The sequence below is a fragment of the Panthera leo genome, chromosome E3, assembly GCF_018350215.1.
Source record: "Panthera leo isolate Ple1 chromosome E3, P.leo_Ple1_pat1.1, whole genome shotgun sequence".
NCBI lineage: Eukaryota > Metazoa > Chordata > Mammalia > Carnivora > Felidae > Panthera > Panthera leo.
The window spans coordinates 22,367,217-22,392,717 of record NC_056694.1 but is presented as its reverse complement, the minus strand read 5'-3'; the positions used below and the strand labels follow the sequence as shown (position 1 = coordinate 22,392,717).

Sequence of the window (25,501 nt, the reverse complement as noted above, 5' to 3'; positions counted from 1 at the left end):
CTGGCTCCTTTTCTTTGTTCTTCATCTCAGAATTCCTGCTCAGGTAATTTTGGGCTTTGTGCAGTGCAAAATGAAAAGGAAACGTTGGGGGCACCTGGGTGGCTCAGTAGGTTAAGTGTCTGACTCTTGATTTTGGCTCAGGTCATGATCTCATGGTTTGTGAGATCGAGCCCTGTATCGGGTTCTGTGCTGACAGTGTGGAGCTTGCTTGGGATTCTCTCTCTCCCTCTCTCTATGCCCCTCCCCCACTGGCTCTCTTTCTTAATCTCAAAAAAAAAAAAAAAAACATTAAAGAAAAAAGGAAAGGAAACTTTGTTCCCTGCTTCTGGGAGCTGTTGATACTTCTCTGAGTTTCCTTAGCTTAAGTTGTGTCCCTTCTGTGTCACTTGCCTGGGGACAGAGGGTAGCCCTGGTCTCCATTTCTGTCGTGAGGATGAGAACATGGAAATATTCCCAAGCTCTTAAGCCCAGTTACTTAATCTGTACAATGGGGCCAATACAGCCTACTGTTGGCATTTGTGGGTTTGACAGCTGTGGTTCCTACTCTCACTAGCTACCCAGTAGATCCTTGGCCAGGGTTCTAGGTCACCGTTTTAAATGTTTTTTTTTTTTTTTTCAACGTTTTTTATTTATTTTATTTTTGGGACAGAGAGAGACAGAGCATGAACGGGGGAGGGGCAGAGAGAGAGGGAGACACAGAATCGGAAACAGGCTCCAGGCTCCGAGCCATCAGCCCAGAGCCTGACGCGGGGCTCGAACTCACGGACCGCGAGATCGTGACCTGGCTGAAGTCGGACGCTTAACCGACTGCGCCATCCAGGCGCCCCAGGTCACCGTTTTAAAGCCCGGGTTTGAATCGGATGCTAGGCAAGATTTGGGAGAAGCAGATTGGTGTTGAGTCTGAGACTGTGGGCTCTAGAGTGAGACTTGTTTCTGAGTCTGGACAGCACCACTTAGCTGAGTGACCTTGGGAAGATTGCTCAACTTTCCTGTGCCTCCTTTTCTTTACCCATACATAGGGATGGTAATGGCACACATTTCATGCGGCCTTTGGGAGATTTAAATGAGTTAAGACATGTACAGCCTTTAGAGCAGTAAACCCTTGATACACGTCGGCCACCACTCTCCTACCTGGTTGGTTTCCCACCATCACGTTTTGCACGGCCTCCAGGGGAAGGGGCGGGTGCCTCCTGTGCCCACCTCTTTGTGGCCCAGCTCTGCAGTGGACCCTGCTGGTGATGCCTAGCAGGCCTCCTCTTTGGGGTGTACATTTTCCTCAAGAATCATCTCGCAGGGCAGGTTAGGGCCTGGCAAGCCAGACGTTTGGGTTCCTGGCTACTTCCCTTTTCTCAATGTCTGTTTACCTTTAACAAGACTGATGAGAGCCACGAAGCCCCTCTGGGTGGCCCTTCTCTGGCCGTGACACTGTGTGGCAAACAGCAGGTGCGGCAGCAGCCTCTCTCCCCACCCCCTCTCGTTAGCCCTCGATCCCTGGGGACTCTTTAGACTAATGCAGTTTTAATGAATACACATTACTGTTTACATGGCTGAAATGAGAGCCTGGCTGCTTATTTTATGCCGAGGTTTACAGCTCTGACTTTTAAAATCCTGCCTCCCCCACTCTGCTTCTGGCCACGGGGAAGTTTCCTGGCAGCCCGCCTGCCCCCCCTCCAAATAAGGTATTCGCGGTGAAGTCTTGTGGCCCCAAAGCCACTGCCTTGCCTAGGAAGGAGCGGAGTGTGTAGAACAAAAGCAGGACATGGGTTCTTCTTTCTTTTTTTAAATTTATAAATACATTTTAAAATTCCCAAAAGCTTGCCTATTATTACAGAACAATTAGAAAGTGCAGATTACCAAGACAAGAAAATAAAAATCACCCATCATTCCATTACTTAGGAAAAAGCCAACCATTAACATTTTGGTTTATATTTCTGTAGATTTTAATCATCATTTATATGTATCTTAAGTTAAAATTAGAAACCCAAACTAAAACACATTATTCTCAAATCTCTTTTTATCCTCTGCAACTAAGGTATTGTAAACATTTTTCCAAGTCAAGAAATATAGATCAATGGCATCGTTTATCAGGCATCTTTGTCTCCTATTATATGGCTGGGTCTCTGATCTCTTTTCAAGAAAGCTTTAATTAAATTACGTTTTGAATAGTGATATATAGTCACTGGTTCAAAATGAAAAAGGTACCAAAGCGTTTGCCTTGAGAAGTCTCTCTCCCACCCTTGACCCTTATTCAGGTTATCTTCCTATGAAATATTACCGATCTCTTGTTTGTGCTTCTGGAACCAGTCCATAATACACATGCATATCACATGCATTTATTTCTTTCCTCCCAAAAGGAACACATTCAAATGTTAGCATACCTTGCTTTTTTAAAATAAAACTCGGAGCTTGTTCCATATACCAGTACATGGTCCATGGCATGGACCCTCCTGGTGTGGTTTTAGAATTGTGATGTGTTGACCCAGAGAAACCTTCCCTGTGGTTTTGTCCAGGCTCCTGGTTTATATGGCTTGGCTCTGAGCAGTTGAAGAAAAAATGCTGCCTCAGAGATTAGGAGGGACCGTGGGTCTAGATTATGGATGGGATCGACCCAGACAGATATGAGTGACAAGGACAAGAGCAGAGCTGGCGAGCCACACGCAGGTGGTGGTCACTGGCAAAAGGCCATTCATAAGTTATCTTTACTTCTCCAGATGGACCACATTTAAAACAGAGGCACTGACCTTCATTTACACCTGGTTGAAAAAAATGTTTCCTCAGGGGCCCAGAGAGAGGATCAGATGTTTCTTACACTTTCTGGCATGATGTTGACGGGTATCTGAGGGCAGGCGATCTCAGAAAGCCAGTTCAAAGTGAGAAAGAATTCCGTGTCTGCCTTAGAAAAATCCACTTGCTTCCAAATCAATGGCATGTGAGGGACTCATCAAAGCATTTCACATTTGAGGTGTTTGTCATTCTCGGTGGTCTGAGGTTACTAGCCCAGAATGTTTTCAGTGGGTTGAGGCAACACTTCATGTTACTGTGATGAGTTGAAATACGGGGTCTTAATGAATGGGGTTTGTCAGCAAAGTCAGTGAAAGACACCGCCCCCCCTTGAGCCGGGTGGGGTCATTTTGTATAAGTAATGAGTGTTGTGACCTTCTAAACAAGAGGGGTGATCTAACCTGGGAATGGGGATTTTCCACACTTGGAGGGATGGCAAGGAGCCCATCGGATATAAAGGAAACTGGGATGGTGATAATAGGGAAGCGGAGAGGATTTCTGTAGGAAAACCAGGGAAGCAACAATCTGTCCTTGGTGCGTTAGGCTAAATCCACTGGAAGAAACTTTATGACTTTCTCCCTAATTGCAGTCAACTCCACATGACCAGGTTTTCATTATTGAGTAGAATCAGGTCAAGAGTAAATAGGCATTCTTTTATTATGTTACCTGTTTTGTGAGGGTTGAAATGAAACAAATATCCAACCAAACCTAACCATCAGGCAATTAAAAGATTACCTTTTAAAATAACTCTTGGATCAAGAAGAATTCAAAACTACAACCGCAGAGAGGCTATACATGAAGAAAGATAGAGTGCCATCTAAAAACTTATGAGATTGGAGCACCTAGGTGGCTCAATCGGTTAAGCGTCCGACTCTTGCTTTTGGCTCAGGTCATGATCTCACAGTTCGTGAGTTCAAGCCCCTCATCGGGCTCTGTCCTGACAGTATGGAGCCTGCTTGGGGTTCTCTCTCTCCTTCTCTCTCTGCCCCTCCTCTGCTCACTCCCTATCTCTCTCTCTCTCAAAAATAGGTGAATAAATAAAATAATAAAAACTTACAAGTTCAGCCAACTCTGTGCTTAGAGAGAAGTTCATAGCCTCGGCATGTGTGTGATTAAAGATCTGTGTGAAGCTGTGCTTTAAACATGACTTGGCTGCTCCCTTATGCTAAGGGGTTGTGGTTTGAAAATATTTCTGGTTCACCTTTCTGGGAATTCCATTCAGACCCAGTTTTCTTGATTAAACCTTCTAGAGTGAGTATTTTGAAGGTGAAACATTCCTCTTACTGTTTAAATTCAAGTATTTTGTTTAAAAAGCCATGTTAACTGTACTATCTGTCAAGTTATTTTTGAGCCGTGATGTAAGTATGATGTGAGGACTGTAAATTGATGAGGATCCAGCGACAAAGTTGTTTCTGAGGGAAAGTAACTATAGCTCTATTACCTTTGGAATGTTTCCTAGGATGGATCTAAAACAAAATTGAGGGGCGCCTGGGTGGCTCAGTCGGTTGGGTGTCCGACTTCAGCTCAGGTCATGATCTCGCGGTCCGTGAGTTCAAGCCCCGTGTCCGGCCCTGTGCTGACAGCTCAGAGCCTGGAGCCTGTTTCAGATTCTGTGTCTCCCTCTCTCTCTGAACTTCCCCCATTCATGCTCTGTCTCTCTCTGTCTCAAAAATGAATAAATGTTAAAAAAAAAACCCCAAAATTGAATAATAATACTAATAAAACACATCTGAGGAGATACTATATGAAGATGCTTTGAGGACTGAAGTTCCTGATAGAATAGTTACGGAAAAATCTAGAAAAAAAATCTCCAAAGTTTTCTGGAGTCTGACAAAAATACTAGAGCTCATGAAAATATGTTTATGATCTCTGCTATCTAACCAGATAGGTATATATTTCAAAATGAAGTGTGTGTATATATATAATTTTTAAAAATGTTTTATTTATTTTTGAGACAGAGAGAGAGAGAGCATGAGCAGGGGAGGAGCAGAGAGAGAGGGAGACACAGAATCTGAAGCAGGCTCCAGGCTCTGAGCTGTCAGCACAAAGCCCGGCGTGCGCCCTGAACCCATGAACTGTGAGATCATGACCTGAGCTGAATTTGGATGCTTAACCAACTGAGCCACCCAGGCACCCCTAAAATGAAGTATATTTATTAGTTTTTCTTATTACACAAAAGGAGTATGTCATCATTGAAGAAATTAAGAAAGTAGGATCAGGGGTGCCTGGGTGGCTTTGTCAGTGGAGCATGCTACTCTTGATCTCGGGGTTGTAAGTTCAAGCCCCACGTTGGGTGTAGAGATTACTTAAAAATAAAATCTTTAAAAAAAAAAGGAAGAATAAAGTAAGGTCCAGCAAAAAGAAAAAAAAAAAAAAGGCAGAGAGGACTGTAGGTAAACCAGATCTTGCAGAACAGGTAAGTGATGTTGTTAAGCCATCAGACCCCTTTGGTCTTCCTGGTCCACCAGCTTATTGGCAGGTAGTTCGGCCTTACCATGGTCCCAAAATAGCTGCAGAACCTCCAAGCCTTTGCTATTATTTTTATTTATTTATTTATTTATTTATTTATTTATTTATTTATTTATCTATCTATCTATCTATTTATCTATCTATCTATTTAAAAATGTTTTCGGAAATTTATTTATTTTGAGAGAGAGTGAGAGAGGCGAGCTTGTTTGTGCAAGCAGGGGAGGGGCAGAGAGGGAGAGAGAGTCAATGTAGAGCCCTGTGCAGGGTTTGAATTCAGAAACTGTGAGATCACGACCTGAGCAGAAATCAAGAGTCGGGGCGCTTAACCGACTGAGCCACCCAGGCGCCCCTCCAAGTCTTTAATCTGCATTCCAGGCATGAAGAATAAAGAAGGGTCAAAACTCTCTTCTTTGCAAAGCTTTGTCTTTTTTAGTCTAGAAGGGGGAGTGATACTCTACCCAGGAAGTCCATCGAGATCTCATTGTACAGGACTGGAAATGAGGCTGCGCGTTAGAATATTTTTATCCATGAACATTGAATAATATCAAGGTTCTGTTAGTAAGAGAGAGGGGAGGGATGGACACTGGGTGTGTAGCTGCTAGACTTGCCAGAGAGACCCCCCCCCCCCCATCTTTGTCTTCATCATTTCTATGACAAATTTGTTTCCTTCATGGCATTTTCTGAACATTGTGGTTTAATTTTTACCAGACTGATTTTTGTCTGTTTTCCCATCAGACAGGGATTGTGTCTGGCTTGTAATCAGAGATAATAAGTGCTTTTGAATGAGTGAATCTACAGAGGGTTTTCCTGTTTCCTCTTGCGGAGATGGTCTGTGTTTATCCAGTACTGACTGTTGGGATGGGTTTTTGCCGGAGTCTGGGCATTTTCACCATTTTCTGTCTCTGACTAAAGGAGAAGGAGGAGTTTAGGTCTCTAGAAGTTTGTTTTGGCAGCTTAGGTACACCCAGGAGTGGCGGGGATGGAGGGAGCTCAGACAGAGGGGCAGCCATACCTTCATGCTTCCCTTCATCTCCCGGAAGCCATCCCTCCCTCTGCCCTGGAGCAGCCAGATCCTCGCCGTGGGCATGATGTTTCTTGGCTGTGTCTCTGCTCCGCTCCGCATCCCCCTTCTACCCTGGGAAGTGCGGAGGGGAGCTGCGTGGGCTCTCGCGAGATCCTGACCCTCATAGTCTTTGGTTTGGGAGACAGAGGTTCATTGAGAGTAGCAGCTTGCTCCCGACAACTGGTCCACCTCCCCTCAGCTCCAACCCAAACCCCTCTGCTCCACAAGGCATCCACGAAACTCTCCCCGAGGTCCTTTCCGGGCTGTACCATTTTATCATTACAGTTCGGTAGTGCTAAATCCGTTCACATTGTTGTGCAACCGACCAATCTCCAGAACTCCTTTCATCCTGCAAAACTCAAACTCTGTACCCATCACACAACACCTCTTCATTCTTCCCTCCCTCCAGCCCCTAGCAACCACTATTCTGCTTTCTATGATTCTGCCTGCTCTGGGTACCTCAGATAAATAGAGTATTTGTATTTTTGTGGCTGGTTTAATTCACTTAGCATAATGTCTTCAAGGTTCACTTATATTGTAGCATGTATCAAAATTTACTTCCTTTCTTTTTAAAAAAATTTATTTATTTATTTTGAAAGAGTGTGAGAGAGGAGGGCAGGGGCAGAGGGAGAGAGGGAGAGAGAATCCCAAGCAGGCTACCTGATGTCAGTGCAGAGCCTGATGCAGGGCTTGATCTCATGAACGTTGAGATCACGACCTGAGCCGAAATCAAGATTCTGACACTTAAACCACTGATCCACCCAGGCACCCCCAAATTTACTTCCTTTCAAAGACTGCATAATATTCTAGTGTATGTATATACCACATTTTGTTTATCTATTCATCCATTGATGGATGCTTAGTTGCTTCTGAAACATTTTGGCCATTGTGAATAATGTTGCTATGAGCGTGGGTATACAAATATCTCTGCTTTAAATCCTTTTGGATATATACCCAGAGGTAGGATTGCTGGGTCATATGTTAATTCTATTTTTAATTTTGGGGGGAACCTCTATACTGTTTTCCATTGAGGCTTCACCAGTTTACATTCGCACCAACAGTCTATTAGGGTTCCAATTTCTTTACATCCTTATCAACATTTGATATTTTCTTTTCTTCCTTTTTTCTTTTCTTTTCTCTCTCTTTCTTTTTCTCTTTTTGTTTTTGATAGTAGACATTTTAATAAGTGTGAGGTGGTATCTCATTATGGTTTAAAAAATTATTTTTAATGTTTATTTTTGAGAGAGAGAGAGAGAGAGAGAGAGAGACAGAGTGTGAGCAGGGGAGGGTCAGAGAGAAAGGGAGACACAGAATCCTAAGCAGGCTCCAGGCTCTGAGCTGTCAGCACAGAGCCTGACACAGGGCTCGAACTGCGAGATCATGACCTGAGCTGAAGTCGGCTGCTCAACTGACTGAGCCACCCAGGCGCCCTCATTGTGGTTTTGATTTGCACTTCCCTACGGATGATGTTGAACATATTTTCATGTGTTTATCGTTGTTTCATACATCATTTTTTGGAGAACTGTCTATTGAAGTCAACTTCCATGATTTTGCATTATCATATCTGTATCGATTCAGGCAAGCCAACTGGAATAAACTCTGGTATTTAGACTGATTTTGTGATTTTCTGCAAATAAATCCTGCCCCCACATAACCTCCAACTTTCTGGAAGCCGTCAGCACGAGCACAGCTCTGAAGATAACTTTCTTTAAAAAAGGAAATTCATAAAAGTATCATGCATCTTCCTTTTTTTTGACACTAATGGAACAATTTAATGTAATTTCAGAGGGAAGCAGAGCTGCCGGAAGGGGTCGTGTGATGAGGGAAGGTTGCCCAGCCCCGCTGTCAGGCGCGCGTGTGGGAGCGGAGAGTGGCGTTCACTGCAGGCTCTGGGGGAGAGAAGTGGGTGAGACAGCCCGCTGCAGGCCCCTCGGGCTCAGGGCTGAGCCTGGGGAGGGGGATGGGAGGCGGGGGAAGGTGCCTGCCTTCAAGAGTCCCGCAGCAGTGGGTGGAGGTGTTCTGTTCTACCCAACACATTCGACTGCCTTCCAAGTACAGGGCAGCAGAGGCAGCGTGCCCAGGCAGCACAGCAGTTAAGAAAACCGCTCTTGGGACTCGGAGTCTCTCTAGGCCTCAGTTCCCTCATCTTTCAAATGGACACGTGGATAGGGGCTCGTAGGGGCTGTGGTGGGGTTTCAGTGAGAAGAGGAAGATAAAGTGCTGGTGCCTAGCGAGTGACCACGAATTATGACTGAGGAGCTGGAGACTTCGTCTTTGTCCTTAGAGACACGTTGGTCTCATGAGGAGACAGCCTGGTCCCTACAAAAGTGTAAAGCAAAGCAGGACGAAATAAGGGCTAAGATGTGGTTTGCCCTCACGTTACTAGTGAACCATAATTCTGAACCATAATTCTTGGGCTAGCATCAAGGCAGGCTTCACAAGATGAAGGCATTTGAGTCGAATCTTAATGGGCTCACTTGAGTTCCCGTGGGCAAAGGCTTCGGGAAAGGGCAGGCGAGGGGGGACGACACCAGCCAAAGGCCTGGGGGCTGATGGTTCGCGGTATGTGATATTTGGCTTGGTGATGCCTGGAAGGCTACTGGAAGATCACGCAAACACTGGAGTCCAGTGTCCAAAAACGACCCTGGCCGATTAAAATGACACTTCCTTGCTCTCCGTGGACACCTAGGCAAATGTAAAAGGGTTATAAACTCAAGTCCTACAGGATCCAGGCAGGAGACCTAACGGGGAACCGAGTTGGGGGTAAAGCAGCGGTGTGGAGCGCCCCGGTCTAACTGGGGAGTAGGTGCCTGGTAAAGAGGACACTTAATAGTAACCTCTGCCCTGTTGGAGTGTGAACCACGGCTGCCAGCTCCTCTGGTTTTTCAAGAGAATCTGGATTTTATGTAAAATTTGAGGTTTTTTTTTTTCTCTTAAGGACACAGTGTAGACCAACAGAAGACGTCTGCCTCCTGGCACTTTGTAACTCTTATCTGCACTTCGTTAGATTGAAGGATATATACGAACTGTGTTTACATTTAGCAGAATTACTTTGTCAAATCTTCATGTGGTGAGAGCACCTGAAGGGGTCATGATCCCTTTAGCTTTTATTTTTTATTTTTTTTATGTTGCATTTTTTTCCCATGATACCTTTGAATGAGTCGATATTGAAGCATACACGCTGACTGTCGTGGTCATTATGGCACATCTCTGCAGGAATCTCCATTGCATTTTGTCTCAATGACATGTGTGCTTTGACAACACATTCTCAAAAAGAAAACCAGCAAACCTCCCTTATCCAGGGGCTTTAGCCCCACCAGCTTCTACCACCATAACCCAATGTTGCACCTTATTTTGTTTTTAAGTTTATTTGTTTTGAGAGAGAGAGAGAGAGAGAGAGAGGGTGTGTGTGCATGAGCTGGGGAGGGGCAGAGGGAGGAAGAGAGAGAATCTCAAGCAGGCTCTGCACTGTCAGTGTGGAGCCCGATATGGGCCTCGATCCCATAGACCATGAGATTGTGACTTGAGCTGAAATCAAGAGTCAGATGCCAAACTGACTGAGCCACCTGGGCTCGCCAGTGTTGCACCTTATTGAGGAATCAGGGAATGTGGTCTGATTGACCGTTGTGGCTGCGCTAACGTCTAGATGAGCCACCTCCACTGGCTAATGTCCAGAGGGCAGCTATTTATTTTAGGAGCCAGAGTTGGCAAACACAGTTTAGATTTGCACAGACCTGACTGATCTTACAGGATCCACCTGCTGTTTAGAATAATCTTTTTTTTTTTCTTTTCTCCTAACTACGTACACGTTTTAATGCTGAGGGTAGCTAGCTAATGCTAACATACGAACCTTAAAATCTCAGGATGGGATGGAACCTAAAAATTCATTTATTCCAACTGGCCCTTTGTATGAGTCAAAAATCTTGGTGACCGATGATGGGAAACTTAAACTAGCTTAATTAAGAAGGGAATTCATTGCTTCGCACTCCAGAAAAGTCCAAGGGTATCTACCTTCAGATACAGTTTGAGCCAGGGGCTCGTTGTGGTACCAGGTCAGGGTTGAGCCTCCCCTCACTGATATGCCAAGATGGCCTTGGAAGCTCTACATTTCCTCTGTGTTCAAGTTTATGCAAGGAAGAGCATTTGCATCTCTGTGGTTGCATCTCACTGGATCTGAATCGGCCACAGGGGCCAGTGAGAAAACAATGGTCTGATTAACCAGCCTTGTGCCCTTTTGGAACTCAGGGTGGCATTTTGTGGACAAAGAGTGGGAAAGGGATAGCTCTTCAGAGGGTATGTGGTATTGTTATTAAAAGATGATTAATTTAAGTGCTTAGCTGTACCACCTGATGCTTGAATCCCCTTCCCAGCATATCACTGGTGACCATCCAATCTTCAGGAACTAACATAGTGCTCCCAGCAGCTCTAGTAATGACAGAGTTTCTCCTAATGCTGAGCTGATGTTGGCATGTCTGGAGTTCCTGGCATTATCTCGGGGTCCCAACCACGATCAGCATGGTTTGGCTAGGATGTGAGGGGACGGGTTGCTGGTTACCACAACAGGGAGCTGTGAATGGACACTCTAGCTTGAAGCATGCTTTTATAATCATTGAGGTGGGAAGAGGGACCTTGGCAAGTCTTGTGGTGGCTCTTGAAGCTCTCCCTGGAAGTACCCATCACTGCCCAACACATACTGCTGGTCAAAATAAGTCACGTGGCCAGGCTAACTTCAAACAGGGGCGGACAGGTGCCATACTGCTCTATGCTCCGGAGGAGGAGAGAATCAGAATTGTTGATCTAGTGGCCGCCACACAACTCAGCTTCTATATTTCTGTGTTTCTTATTAACCCATTTCTGTTTCTTCTAATGAGAAGAAGTAATTCTTTTTCAAGACCCTAATATTCATCTTTGTTTTGTTACTTTCTACTACTGCATGATATCTCTAGATCTGGATTCTAAAATCCAAAGGCTCCAGTCGCAAATCATCTTCTCCTGTAATGAGTAGACCCCATGTAGCTTTATTCTACATCTGGGTAAAAACTAATAGGTAACAGAGAGGTTGGCTGTTTCCTTGGACTCTAGCACAGGACACTAGATATGACCATCTAGGTTAACATCTGGCCGTTGGTTAGTACATTTGGGGTACACTTATTTGCCCAATTTCTAATGTACCTCAAATCCTGAGCCCTCTGTGGAGGAAGAACAGAACACAGCTTCCAGAAAGGATATTGAGATATGGGGGGAAATGAGAATGGGATAGAAAGTGCCAGGAATAGGAAAGCTTTGAAATTGTCCCCTTTTGACCGTTCCTTTTTATAAGATCCCTGCCTGGGGTGCCTTCCACTGGGATCCCTGTCCTTCACCCTGGGACTGGCTCAGTGGGTCACCACCCAGGAAGAGGCACCAGAAGAGACAGCAGTTTCTGTTTTTGTTCTGCAGGATATGCCCACTGGGGCACTGTCAGGCCTGGCTGGTCATTGGGCATCTGTAGCCATGGGTGCTCGTTCTCTTCTTGGGCATGACTCTCCTCTCATTAACCAGGATACGTGTGTTCTTGAGCCTGGCTCTTTCCTTGGAAAGAGTGCTCGCGTTCTCACCATTTCTAGTAGGATGCCAGGGACTCTGTTCTTGACATTGCCTTATTAGCCCTGCAATGCTGAACTCCAGCCTTTCCTGCCCAAGATTGTCCTGTCTCTCTCCCAAATGTGAAGCCCTTCTTAAAAGCTTAAATAAAGGATCTCAGTCTGCCAGGCAGCTCCCAGGCATCAGAGTATCGCCCTGCAGGATTATTTTTGTCAAGAGTTTTCTCAGAAGCCTTGATGTCTACATTAGTTGATTTATTTATTCGTCGAAGTATTTATTGAATACTTGGCTGTGCACGGTGGCGGTGGTAGGGTGTTTAACAGTGAATACAGTTGCCACAGTCTGCCATTATGAAAGCATCGTCTGGTACAGAATGCAGACAAATAATCAGGCAGGTGCACATACAGTGCCTGTGTGGTGTGGTCACTGTAAGCACAAGACCTTGAGGTGTGCGGAGTCGGGGCTCCTCATGGCAGGCGTTGGGAAGGCTTCCAGGACTAAGTGATATCAAAGTCCAGCCTTAAAGATGATAGGTTTAATTAAGTCAAAGGAGGGCGTGGAAAGAAGAGGAAGAAGGTTCCAGGCAGAGAGAATAACAAAGGCACAGGAGTGCTGAGGGAGCAAAATCAATTTGGCATGCTGGTGCAGAGAGCATCTGTGTTTGTGTGTTTACAGGGTGGGGATGTGGTTAAAGGAAAGGAAGGCAGGAATCCAATCACAAATGGCTCATGTGTCCAATTAAAGAGTGTAGATCTTATTCTGAGGGTGCAGAGGTCTTTTTTTTTTTTTTTTTTTTTTTTTGCATTACATGATTCAATTTGCCTTTTAGAAAACCACTCTGGTTCCAGTTGAAAGATGAATTTCCAGGTGGCAAGGCTGGAAGGGACTTGGGTTGGGAGGTGCTTGCAGTAGTCTGGGTAGGACTGGAGGATGCCTGGGTGTAGTGAGGAAGGAGAGGGGGGTGGATGGTTGGAGACTTATTTGGAGGGGGAGTTATTGAGAGGAATTGGTGATTGGATGTGGAGGGGGCCAGGACAGGGAGGAGGCAGGGATGGTTGTCGGGCTTCTGTGTAGGGGTGGTGGTGGTGCCGTTTGCAGAATGGGGGACCATGGAAAGAGGACCAGGTTTTGAGGGAATTCTGAGTTCCTCTTTTAGGTGCCTCGCTGATGTCCACATGGCACAGCCTTGTTGGCATGTGGGGCTTCAGATCTGGAGCTTGGGGCGTGGATCTGACTCAGGACGGAGATGTGGGACTTTGTTGCATATCAGTGGTAATTGCAACCATGGGGTGTCATGAGCTGTCCCAAAATGCTCACATAGGCTAGGTCCGGGGTGAAGTGGGCTCTGGGTGGGGACACCGGCTTTGGAAATATTGTTGAAGTGTGTAGAAATGTAAGAAATTGCAGAGTCATTTCAGCAAACGTGTATTAAGTAAGAGCTTGTGCAAGTCACTGCTGTGTGTGGGGGACCCTCTGCCACGTGCAAGTCAGGCATTGTCAGTGATCACTGTTAGAGGCTGTCCATGAATGCCCACCATGTAAAAGGGGTGGTGAGAAGGGCTGGGGGGCGAGGTAGAAAAAGAGGGCAGTGAGCCGAATGGGTGGAAAACACCCCTCTGATAGAGGGACTGTGAGGGCTTCCTGGAGAAGGTGACTCCCCCCCCCCCCCCCCGCCCCAAACCTGGAATAGTAACCTCAACACATGATTTTACTTTGACACTCTCATCTGACCTTGGACATGAGTAATATAGTGGTTCTCTTTACTCACACAAGAAAACTAAGAAGTAGCTTTTGTAGCTAGTGTTTAAGGAGGTCTTTTGTCAGATGGCGTTGGAGTTTTGGAATGGAGCCAAAGGACAGAGGACAGATTGGTAAGAGGGAACAGAGTAAAGGATAGCCCAGAGGAGAGAAAGTATGAGGGATGTTTTCAGGAAGGGTTAGTTTTTATGCCATGGCAGGAATCAAGGTGACTGAGAAATATTTGTGGGAGGTCATAATAGAAAATACAGCAGTCCCCCCTTATCCACAAGAGATACATTCCAAGACCCCCAGAGGATGCCTGAAATAGGGGAATAGTACTGACCACTATACATAACCAGGTTTTTCCCTGTACATACAGAATTGGGTGCAATAAGAGATTAACAACAAAAACTCACAATAAAATAGGACCACTGTAACAATATACTGTAAAAACATTATGTGAACGTGGTCCCTCTCCTTCTCAAAATATCTGATTGTCCCGTCCTCACCCTCCTTCTCGTGATGGTGGGAGATGATAAAATGCCTGCATGATGAGATGAAGCGAGCGGACTTCTATTGACCTTCTGATGATACATCAGAAGGAGGATCACCTGCCTCTGGACCCTGGTGGACCGCAGGTAACTGAAACCGGGGAGGATGAAACCACAGATAAGGAGGACTACTGTTGTGGGAAGGTTTGGTGTCTGTTGTGGAGGCCCTGGGGGGTTATTGAACGATTAGAATTCAGAGACCGGTGTGGTCTCTAGAGGATAGGGCTAAAAGTGTGAACTCTTGAACCAGACAGTTGCATTTGAACTCAGCTGCTTTCTAGCTACGTGGCCTTGGGCAGATTATGTACCTCTCTGAGCCTTGGTATTCTCATCTGTCAAATAGGAATGAAGAGCCTCCTAGGTGGTTGTGAGGAAGGAAGTAAGATAAGGTATAGAAAGCACGCAGCAGAGGCTGCAGGACAGAAATCCCTTAATTCATGTCAATGTAGTAATATGTTATATATCATCAGACCCACAGAAACACGGAGGCTCTTGTATCACCTTAGCAACTTGTTCACGTCTGTAGCCTCAGAGCTTGGGATAGCATCTGGCATATAGTGGATGCTCAGTAAATACTTCTTGGATAAAAAGTGATTGTGCCAGCTTCATTTTGGAAGAGGCTGCTTTCATGTGGGAGAGTTCTTTGACACCTTGATAGAATCTATGGGAGAAGGTGAGGTTCCCATTCTTCTAGTGCCTGGGTTTCCAAGAAGAGAGGCTGACCTGCAAAATCGGAGTAGGTTTTTGGGGTTCCTGAGACCGTCTGGGAGGGAGGCGAGTGAGGAGCAGAGGATCGATGAGGTGGTGGGAGACAGTGTTCTGTGGAATGTGACCCCCCTTCCCACACCACCGTGGAAGCCCCTGAACATCTTCTGCAACATTTTACACCTGTAATGCTTCTCTCTCCCATCTGCTATGGTCAAAATGGGATTTGTAGAGACCCATGTGACGGTCAGACCCCCTAGTAATTCTCCTTACACGGGAAGGCAGCTGTCTCCCAGCCAGCTGGTGTCTTCTGGATGTGGGAAGCTTTCATCTGGGGGAGGATAGCGGTATGAGGAAAGATGGCAGGAAGCATGTGTGTGGGGAATATTGATAGGCCAGTGTCTCAAACCCCCACAGCAGCTCTATTTTTTGTGGATGGGCAGGTGCTCAAGGTAGATTGTTTTTTTCCCACCCGAATTTATGGAGTCGCTCTTTTGAAAAGCATTTCAACAAGTCGTGTGCAGATTCTAGGAAAGGAGTTAAATTTGGTTTTCAGTGTGTGTCTTTCTAGATTTCTCTCTTCTAACTTGTTGTTGCTGTGATGTCTCCAAACGAAAACATCGAGTGCTTTATTATGGGCCTCATAGGTTTGTTACGAATTTGTACATGTGAAGTTCTTAGCCTAGTACCCGACACATAGAAAACACTTAATGTCATTACTGTTCTTGGCTAGCACTGGGCCCATTTAATCCTTACAACAACATCGTGTGGTAGGCACTGTTATGTGACAGCCAGAGACACACCTGTCACATCCTATGACTCTGAGCAGATGCCTAGTCACATCGGAAAGAATCAGAAGCTCACAGAGGCTGACGACTTGCTCAGGATCCCTCAGAAAGCCCGCGGCAGAGCTCTCTGCCATGGCAACCATTTCTAAGCATCAGTGCCCAAGGATGGACTTGAGGATTCCCTATCCGTCATTGGCTGGTCTCCCAGAACACTGGGAGTGTCTGGTCAAGGCAGTAGAGGGAGCCATTAATTCCCAAACAGCGCCCACTTGGGGTCAGCAGAGGTACCCCTAAAGACCGTACTGTCCACTGTCACCTCACAACCCGAGACTTTTACCTTTCACCGCCGTTGATGATGCCGGAAGCCCCAGGAACCAGCCAAGGGGAAATTTTCTCTGTCAGCCACCGGAAGGATGCCATGATGGTTCCAAGGTTCTGGAGCTGATGGTGGAGCAAGGACCAGAATTCAATTTCCGGATTTCCAAAGTGGTTCTATTCTCCTCTCAGTAGACCACGAGGCCTCCAGACGAGACAGATGGCAGACAGCTACAGGAGTTTAAAATAGACCGAGCTCACTTCTGAGGTAGACATGTGCGTGGAGAGTGAGCTGGAAGACAGGGACCCCTGTGTGGGAAAGCATTTTGGCAAAGAGGAGCCCAGAGGGGAGCGTTGAATGTGAGGGTGAGTGTAGTTAGGTGGGTGTGAGGGTGTGAGCAGGGACCTGGGCAGGAGCCAACCTGAGGCACAGCAGGAAGGAGGGAAGAAAGAGGGTGGCTGCCAGGCAAGATGATGGCTTCCTCCCTCCTCTCCAGCTGCGCTCTGCCAGCTGTGCCACCGAGAGATGTGAGGGTCAGGTGGGCAGACAGAGATGCCTACTGTTTTTTTCCTTCCCATCCTTCTGGCCTGCTGGGTCTTGGCGGCTGATACCCCAGGAGGAGGGTGAAGAGCCTGCAAAGAGGGCTCACACAGATCCTTTGGGGTGACTTTGAGGCCCATACATCCCCCACTTTTGGGCAAACAGACCCTAAGGAGTGGTCCATAGCAATCATGTTTGAACTGTGTGACCTGCCCTTCCCTGCCCACTGATGATGGACCAGGCATGGCTCCCCCGATTCTTCCTCTGGGTGCTTGGGCTTTGCGTTGAGAGATGCCAGCCAGCCTCCATCAACGCCAGACTGGAAGGGTGTGCCATCTTGGGGACTGCGCGATGCGCACCAGGAAGCACAGAAAGCTTAACTGCAGAGACACAGCCGCGGGAGGCAGGCTCGGAGGTCGTGTGGACCAGAGAGATGCAGGTGGCCGTGTCGGTTCTTGATGGTCCTGCGTTGAAGCCAAATCACACTTACTGCCCCTGGTTTCCGCGAGGCACTTTTCTTTCCTTATAACAGACTTCCTTCTTTGCTTGAGCTGGTTTTAGTGCGATTCTGAGTAAGAGGCTGAGGTGATGGTGCAAAACATAGCCATCAGTGGAAGAGGTTATTGGAATCTCTGTGGAGGGCACATTTTGGGAATTATTAGGGTGCAGTTCTGATTGGAGGGGGCCTCGTAGGTATCTGGGGATTCAGAAGTAGCTGCTGTGGCAGGTGATGTGGGCTCTTCTCATAGCCATTGTCCCTTTGTTCCTAATTGTGTTTAGTGGCAATGTCCCCAAGGGACAAGGTAAGAGTGATCCATGATGATTCTATTTCCCGTGTCAGCGGTTGGTCTAGAGGCGAGCATGGGACACAATTTTGGTCAGCCTAAGACAGGAGAACTCTTGTTTTCATCCCACTCCCTTTTTTCCTGCCTTGGAGGTTGTCAAACGTGAAAATAATGGTTGGATCTACGGCCACTGCCTCGTGACTATAACTAGATGCCTAGAGCTGCAGTGACACTGGCCTGGAGCACTGACATCCTTGGATCACTCATTCAGCCCCAGAAACCTCCTGCTCCAAACTCCTGTGTATGTGAGATTTATTGATAAACTCCTGTTGTTTAAGCAGCACGTAGTTGGCTGTTCTGTCAGTGAAGCACAAAGCATCTTAACCGATATAGGTAGCCTTCGTGATTTGGGGATTTGGGAGGGAAACAAGGTGATAGCATGTACAGTTGGGGGAAATAACCTTTTTAAGGAGAGAAGTAACACTTTTTCACATGAAGACTTTCAGTTCTGGTATATAGAGCCCTGGATTTGAGAGTTGTGTGAACTGATACCCACCCACCCATCTACCCACCCACCCAGCCACCCGGCTATCCATCTGTCTGTCCGTCCATCCATTCATCCATCCATCCATCCATCCATCCATCCATCCATCCATCCACCCACCCACCCATCCATCTATCCACCAACCCACCCACACATCCACCCATCCATCTATCTATCTATCCATCCATCCATTCATCCATCTATCCCTCCATTTGACATTCTTTTTATGGAGTTCTCCCTTTGAGCTATGGTGGATTTCCTTCCTGGCCCTGCTTGATTCTGTCTGTTATCATTTCAGAATAAAAGCTTTTCTTTTTCCAATCAGGTCATGTGTAGAGAAACAGGCTTAGGTGGTCATAGAGGGTGTGAAGGAGATTCTGCTGAAGCTTCTCTCTAGGGACACCTTGCCTTCCAAAGTGTCTAGCATTTATAAGAGAAGTGTTGATTTTTAGACCTTGGGGGAAAAAAGTGTTTCTTCAGTTTTTAGGACATTAAAAGCTCCCATTTCCCTTTATTTTACTCCCTGGAGCTTCTTTAAATATATTCAAGCCCTGTCAGCATAAGGCCTGACTTTGTTGGCTGGAAAGGGCCCGGGTATGTCTGCAGAGAAATCTTATGGAATTGCAGCAGGAGCCCCTCCCTCAGGAAATAATGACTTATTTTAATAGTAGTTTGGGGGTGCCTGGGTGGCTCAGTTGTTGAGCGTCCGACTCTTGATTTTGGCCCAGGTCGTGGTGCCAGGGTTGTGGGATTGAGCTCCTTGCTGAGCCCAGAGCCTGCTTGGGATTCGCTTTCTCTTTCTCTTTTCCCCTGCCCTTTCCCCTGCTCGTGTGCTCTGTCTAAAATAAAATTAAAAAAAATCTTTAGTAGTAATTTTAAGGGGAAGGAAGAGCTTTATTTTTCGATTCTTAGGAATTGGGCTTTCTCACCACTGGTCTTTGTTACAACAACCAGTTCTAGAAAGTATTTTCAGTTTACAAAGTTTTTCCCCTCCTTGAACCGTTACCCACTTCAGGTTCGAAATGGAACGCGTTCGCGTGTGTGCTTTCTCCCTCTTGGTCTGTTACTGGGGTACTAGAGGGTGGGGTGTGAGCACTGGCAGATTTCCGATCAAGGCCCTTGGAGTTGTGTGTGGGGAGGAAAGAGGAGGAGGAAGAAACCGGGGCTGTAGGAGTGTGAGCCACACTCTCAGAAATAACCATATCTGACTTCATTTAGGAAATGGAGTTCTTACGTCTTGAACAAAGTTGGCTTTTCTCCTCTGAACCTGGCCTTTGCAAATGCTTAAGTCCTTGCTTGAGTGTGGTGATGGTTGGGGTAACAAGGAAGGGTTTATTTTGGGTGGCAGGCACATCTGGAGCCGATGGTCCCAAACCTGGCTGAACGGTATCACCTGGAGGCCGTGTTTATACATATGGATTCGGAATCTCACCTCAAACCTGCCAAGTGAGGAGGTTGTCACTAGTGGCTGCATGTTAGATTGACCTAGGGGAGCTTTTAAAGGTCCCAGTGCTCTGGCCCTACCTCAAACCAATTCAATCAGAATATGTGGGGGTGAGGCAGGAGCAGCAGGTTTTATTAAAGCCTCCCCAGGTGATTATAGCAAGCAGCCAGGTTTGAGAGCTACTGGGGGAGATAATCTGTACTTTTTTGTAAAGCCTGATTCAGTCAGTCTCTTGAACATCATTGATTGGACCATAGCCACTTATCATTATAGGCGAGGCAAGCTTACCCCACCTTCATTACTGCAGCAAACTGCTTGCTAATGGGCACATTTGACAAATACCAAACCACAGGGACCCAAAAGGAATATAAAATTAAAATTAAGTCACACCAGCCTTGGGCATGCATTTCCCTTTTCCACATCAAAAATCTCATAAGTTAAAAAAAAAATTAGAGAGTTTTAAAATGTGACTGGGGCGGGGGGTAATATATTCACATGGTTCAAGAAGTATAAGGAAGTATGTAATTTGAAAGTCTGTTACTTATTTGTCTCCTGTCTATCCACTACCCACCCCTTTTTCCCATCTCCTTCCAGAAGTTTTTTTCTCCCACCCCCAATGTTTTCATGGGAAAAGGTGGGGTACTACAACCCATATTCTTTGCTGTTTTTGTCTGCTGATATTTGGTCATTAGGCTCCATATGGTGTAATGGCCGACGTTTGTCCTGATTTGTTGCGTATCTTCGCTGACTGGCGGGGGCTCACGCCATGCCAATCTTTACATATTTGAATTACTCCCCTTTCCCCTCCCACCCTGCATCTTGGAGATCGTTCTGTATAAGTAGTAAAAAGAGCTTTTTCATACTTAAAAAAAAAAAAACAAAACAGATGCAGAGTATTCCATTGTATGGATGATTCATAATTTATAAAACCAGTCCTTTAGTGGTGAACTTTAGATTATTTCCAATTTGGGGCTTTTGCAAACAATGCCATTAAGAATAATGTGGTAAATATATCATTTCAGATGTGTAGAAATCCATCTCTAGAATTCCCGTTAAGTGCTATTTTTTTGGCGAAAGGGCATTTGCTGGAGTCTAACAAGCAGTGAAAAAATTTGAGAACATTTTGCCTTATCTAGTGTGGCTGCGCCAGACAGTTCTGTTGCAGCGGTTGTAGTAGGTGCAGAATTATATTTGCCTCTTTCCATTTGTGGCCTTGAGGAACTACCAGATGAGGCAGCTGGAAAGTTCATGCCTGATGGTTTTAGAGGAGGTGCTTCTGGTGCTGCAGTTCTCCAAGAGCTGTTCTTGGACCACCTGCATGCACCCCCTGGTGTTTGTTAAAAATGTAGACCCTGGACTCCATTAGAATCTTTGGGGTGGAGCCTGATCAATTTTTAATAAGCTACCCAGGCAATGCTTCTGTACACTGAACTCTGAGAACCACTGTTCTATGGGGATTTGTTGTAGAGCTATCCCCTGGAAGGAAACCCTCCCATATTATTAGCACAGTAGGACCACACTGGTTCATGCAAGACAGGATCTGCAACTGCCATGAACATTGGAAGCTCTATAACCCCAAGTAAAGACTTAGTATTGGCACAGGTGGAAAATAACAGTTGGTTATCAGCCTCTAATGTAGCATTTCTAACTTTTCCCTCAAATGCCTATGATAGCATAGAATAGGAGGAATGCTATTGACAACACTGGAAATAGATAACCAGTTGGTGGAATCTCAGTGAAATCTCTATAAACTGTAAGGCAGATAGGGCTGGATTGGGTCCATTCACTCTAGGCATCACCTCTGGAGGCAAAGATAAATCGTAACAATAGAAAGACCCTCTGTGTCTCTTCTGCTGTTCTGTTCCTAAACTAAGAGACCCAAGTTTGTACCAAGTAAAAAGTCAGCCCTCTTCTGCTCAGGAATTACTTTTGAAATGACCAGAGCCTTCTTACAACCCCTAATCTTCCTACATTTACTCAGAGAAGTCAGGAAGTTAAGTGAGGCAGTTTAATTGTGCCCTGGTTTGTGTAGGGAACTGTTGGTGGTGAACTGAACCTCGAGTGGCATGGCTTGCATAGGTAAGGTGCCGAGGAGAGACCAGAGGAACTATGGTGTGAGTGCATCCTGGGATCGGAGAACCAGATAGTGGAGGAGAGAGGAGTCTGTTTGAGGACAACAGAGCAGCAGTGGATGAGTGCATGCTAGAAACCTGGTGCTGTGTACATTATCCTGGCCTCCAGCCTTGGCTTGAGAAGTGGATCTGATCATCATCAAAGTGGGCAGAGAGCAGGACTAAGGATAATCCACACCATACATATTTTGGCAACTCCAGGGTCTGGATATGTATTTGCAGTGAGTAATAAGAGAGTTAAGACAATGCAGCTGCCATCAGCAGAGTTTTGAGGGGAAATATCATCTACATATTTGATTTTCAAACTTTCATTAATGTGTGAAGGCAACAGAAAGACAGTTTTGAGATATAAAAAGGCTCTGGAAATATACCACTGATGAAAGAGTTATTTGAAGATGTTGTCCATCTGATTGAGAGAAGATCCAATATTAGGAACTCAACAAGGAAGAAGTTATGGTATAGAGGAACTGGGGTGAATACATCAAGTACTTAAACATAATATTAAGTCCAAATAATTGCTATAAATCTTGTATTAAAATAGTTGGCAGATTGTTCATCACTTGTGACAAATGTAGCATTCTGGTGTCAGTTAGGGTAATAAGGGAGGCTGTGCACGTTTGGGGGCAGGAATATGTGGGAAATTTCTCTACCTCCCCCTCAGTTTTGCTTTGAATGTTAAACTGATTGAAAAAATAAAGTCTAGGGGTGCCTGGGTGGCTTGGTTGGTTAAGTGTCCGACATTGGCTCAGGTCATGATCTCGCAGTTTGTGGGTTTGACTGCCGCATAGGGCTGTGTGCTAACAGCACAGAGCCCGCTTCAGATCCTCTGTCTCTTTCTCTCTGTGCTCCTCCCAAGCCTGCAGTCTTTGTTTCTCTCAAAAATAAATAAACATTAAAAAAAACTTTAAAAAATAAAAAAGTGTTAATAATAAAATATATAGCAGATGTCAAAAATATTTGTGAATGAAAGATGTGGCATAAGAATAACTTCATAGTCTATTTGAGTTTAAAATCCCAGTTTATGTTAATGAAGACTGCAAAGTAGATAGTATGGGAGTGATGATAAGGGAAACTTACGTAATTGATTGTCTTATATATGGAATATTTAATCAGAAAATATGCCATCAACTTTTTGATCAAGATGAAATAAAACTAGAAATTAGTAACTAAGGTTATAAAACTCAAGGGTTTAAAAATAAAACACTTTACTTAATAATCCTGGGACATATTCAACATAGTGCTGGATGGTTTAGCCAGTTGTAAGCATTGTAATAAGGCAAGAAAAGTTTTTTAAAAGGCATACAGGTAAAGAAAGGAAGAAATAAAACTGTCCTTATTTATAGATAACATGATTGTCTATGCAGAAAATCCCAGGGATTCTTAAAAAAACACCACACACACACACACACACACACACACACACACACACACACAATCTAATTGTACTGCAGTTGGCAAGGTTGCAGGATACAGAATAAATATACAAAAATCAATTTTATTACTATCTACTAGCAATGAACATGAAAGACTTAACATAATAAAGATATCAGTTCTCCCCAGATCGATACACAGGTTTGATGTAATTCCTATCAAAGTCCCAACTAAGTTATTTTATAGATGTAAGCAAGATTATTCAGTCATTAAGTGAAAAGGCAAAGGAGCTGGAATAGATAGTTTTGAAAAAAAAGAATAAAGTGGGAAGAATCAGTCTTATTACATAGCAACAGTAATCAAGACTGGGTAGTGTCAGTGGAGAGATAGATACGTAGATCAATGGAACAGAATAGAGAACACAGAAACGGACTCACACAAGTACGTCTAATTGATTTTTGACAAAGGCACAAAAGCAGTTCAGTGGAGGAAATTGCATTTTCAACAAGGCGCAGTTGTATCCTATGGGCAAAAAAATGAACCTCGGCCTAAGTCTCATGCTTTATACAAAAACTCACTCAAAATAGATCATGGACTTAAAAGTAAAACGTAAAACTATAAAACTTTCAGAAGAAAACCCAGGAGAAAGTCTTTGGAATCTGGAGTCAGGCAAACAGTTCTTAGACTTGACGCCAAAAGCATGAACCATAAAAGGAAAAGTGGAAAAATTGGACCTCGTCAAAATTTTGTACTGTTGCTCTGTGAAAGACACCTTAAGAGAAAGAAAGACAGACTACAGACTGCTGCCAAATATTTGCAAACCACATATCTGCAAAGGACGATTATCTAGACTGTATGAAGAACACTTAACACTCAACTAAACAAACAACCCAGTTTGAAAATGGGCAAAAGATATGAACAGACATTTCACAGGAAAGGAGATACAGATGAAAAACACATAAAAAGATGTTTAACGACACACACACACAGACAGACACACACACATGCCCCACAATGAGATATCACTGCACACTTATCAGAATGGCTAAAATAAAAAATAATGCCAACAGCAAATGCTGGCGAGGATGCAGAGACACTGGCTCACTCTTAACCTGTTTTTGGTGGGAATGTAAAATGGGACAGCCAGCTTGGAAAATAGCTCTGTGGTTTCTTAAAAAACTGAAAATGCAGTTGTGATACGATCCAGGAATTATACTCTTGGGTATTTATCCCTGAGAAATGAAAACTTAGAAGCTCATGCTAAGACCTCTATGCAAATGTTTATGGCAGCTTCATTCATAATAGCCAAAAGCTGGAAACAACCCGCATGTTCTTCAACAGGTAAATAGCTAAACAAGCTGGTATTTCCACATCACATATATCAGTCAGGAATAAAAAGGAATGAACTATTGACATGAGCAACAACCTGGATGAATCACCAGAGAATTATGCCAAACGAAAAAAGCCAATCCCTAAAGGTTATATACTGTATGATTATAATTATGTAACATTCTTGAAATGTCAAAATTATAGAAATGGAGAACAGATTAGTGATTGCCAAGAGTGAGGAAAGGGTGGGGGTGGACAGAAGTGGGTGTGACTGTAAAAGGGCACCATGGGGGATCCTGTGAAATGTTCTGTATCTTGACTGTATCAATGTCACATATCTTGGTTGTGTTGTGATGTGGTAAGTTTTGCAAGATGTTACCTTTGGGAGAGACTGGGTAAAGGATACATGCGATCTCTCCGTTATTTTTTATAACTGCATCAAACTCTACAATTATCTCCAAATACAAAGTTTAATGAAAAAGAAACTGAAAAGTTTTATTTTAGGCTATATAGTATAGTTGATGATAAAGTATTATAAGTCACAGTGTATGAGATAGTGTCAAATCTGTATCCCAAATTTATAGTTTTAGAAATAAAAAATATTAACCAACTAGGGGTGCCTGGCAGGCTTAGTTGGTAGAATATGCCACTCTTGATCTCAGGGTAGAGAGTTCAAGTCCCATGTTGGGTGTAGAGCCTACTTAAAATATATATAAAAAAAATTTAAAAAAACATTAAAAATATTAAAAAAAATATTAACCAACCAAAATTCCACTGCAGAGGTAACGGGAAGGAAAAAAACTCCCCAGGAGAAAACTAAGAACGTAGAATTCGAATATAGCATTAGAGGGGCACCTGAATGGCTCAGTCAGTTAAGTGTCCAACTCTTGATTTCGGCTCAGGTCATGGTCTCAGGGTTCATGAGTTTAAGCCCCACATTGGGCTCTGTGCTGACAGAGTGGAGCTTGCTTGGGATTCTCTCTCTTCTCTCTCTGCCCCTCCCCTGCTCATGCGCTCTCTCTCTCTCTCTCTCTCTCTCTCTCTCAAAATAAATAAATAAAAACTTAGGGGCACCTGGGTGGCTCAGTCAGTTAAGTGTCCAACTCTTGATTTCTGCTCAGGTCATTAGCTCGCAGTTCATGGGTTCAAGCCACGCATTGGGCTTTGTGCTGACAGCGCAGAGTCTGCTTGGGATTCTCTCTCTCCCTCTGTCTTCTGTTCCTCCCTCGCTTGTGCTCTCTCTCTCTCTCTCTCTTTCAAAATAAATAAATAAACTTAAAAAAATAAAAACTTAAAAAATAGATATGGGGTGCCTCGGTGGCTCCGTCGGTTAAGCGCCTGACTTCAGCTCAGGTCATGA

General features: G+C 44.7%; 1 protein-coding gene across 3 annotated transcripts in view; it reads left to right on the top strand.

The window, feature by feature from the left end:
* The window catches only part of PRKCB (protein kinase C beta), a 331,318-nt gene that overhangs the window by 64,151 nt on the left and 241,666 nt on the right, over positions 1-25,501 (top strand). The window contains exon 3 of one of the 3 annotated variants that reach the window (XM_042922009.1): positions 8,100-8,219. The exons of the other annotated variants lie outside the window; for them this stretch is intronic. Coding sequence (XP_042777943.1) covers positions 8,100-8,219 — 120 coding nt within the window. The remainder of the gene's footprint in view (positions 1-8,099; positions 8,220-25,501) is intronic. 3 annotated transcript variants of the gene reach the window in all.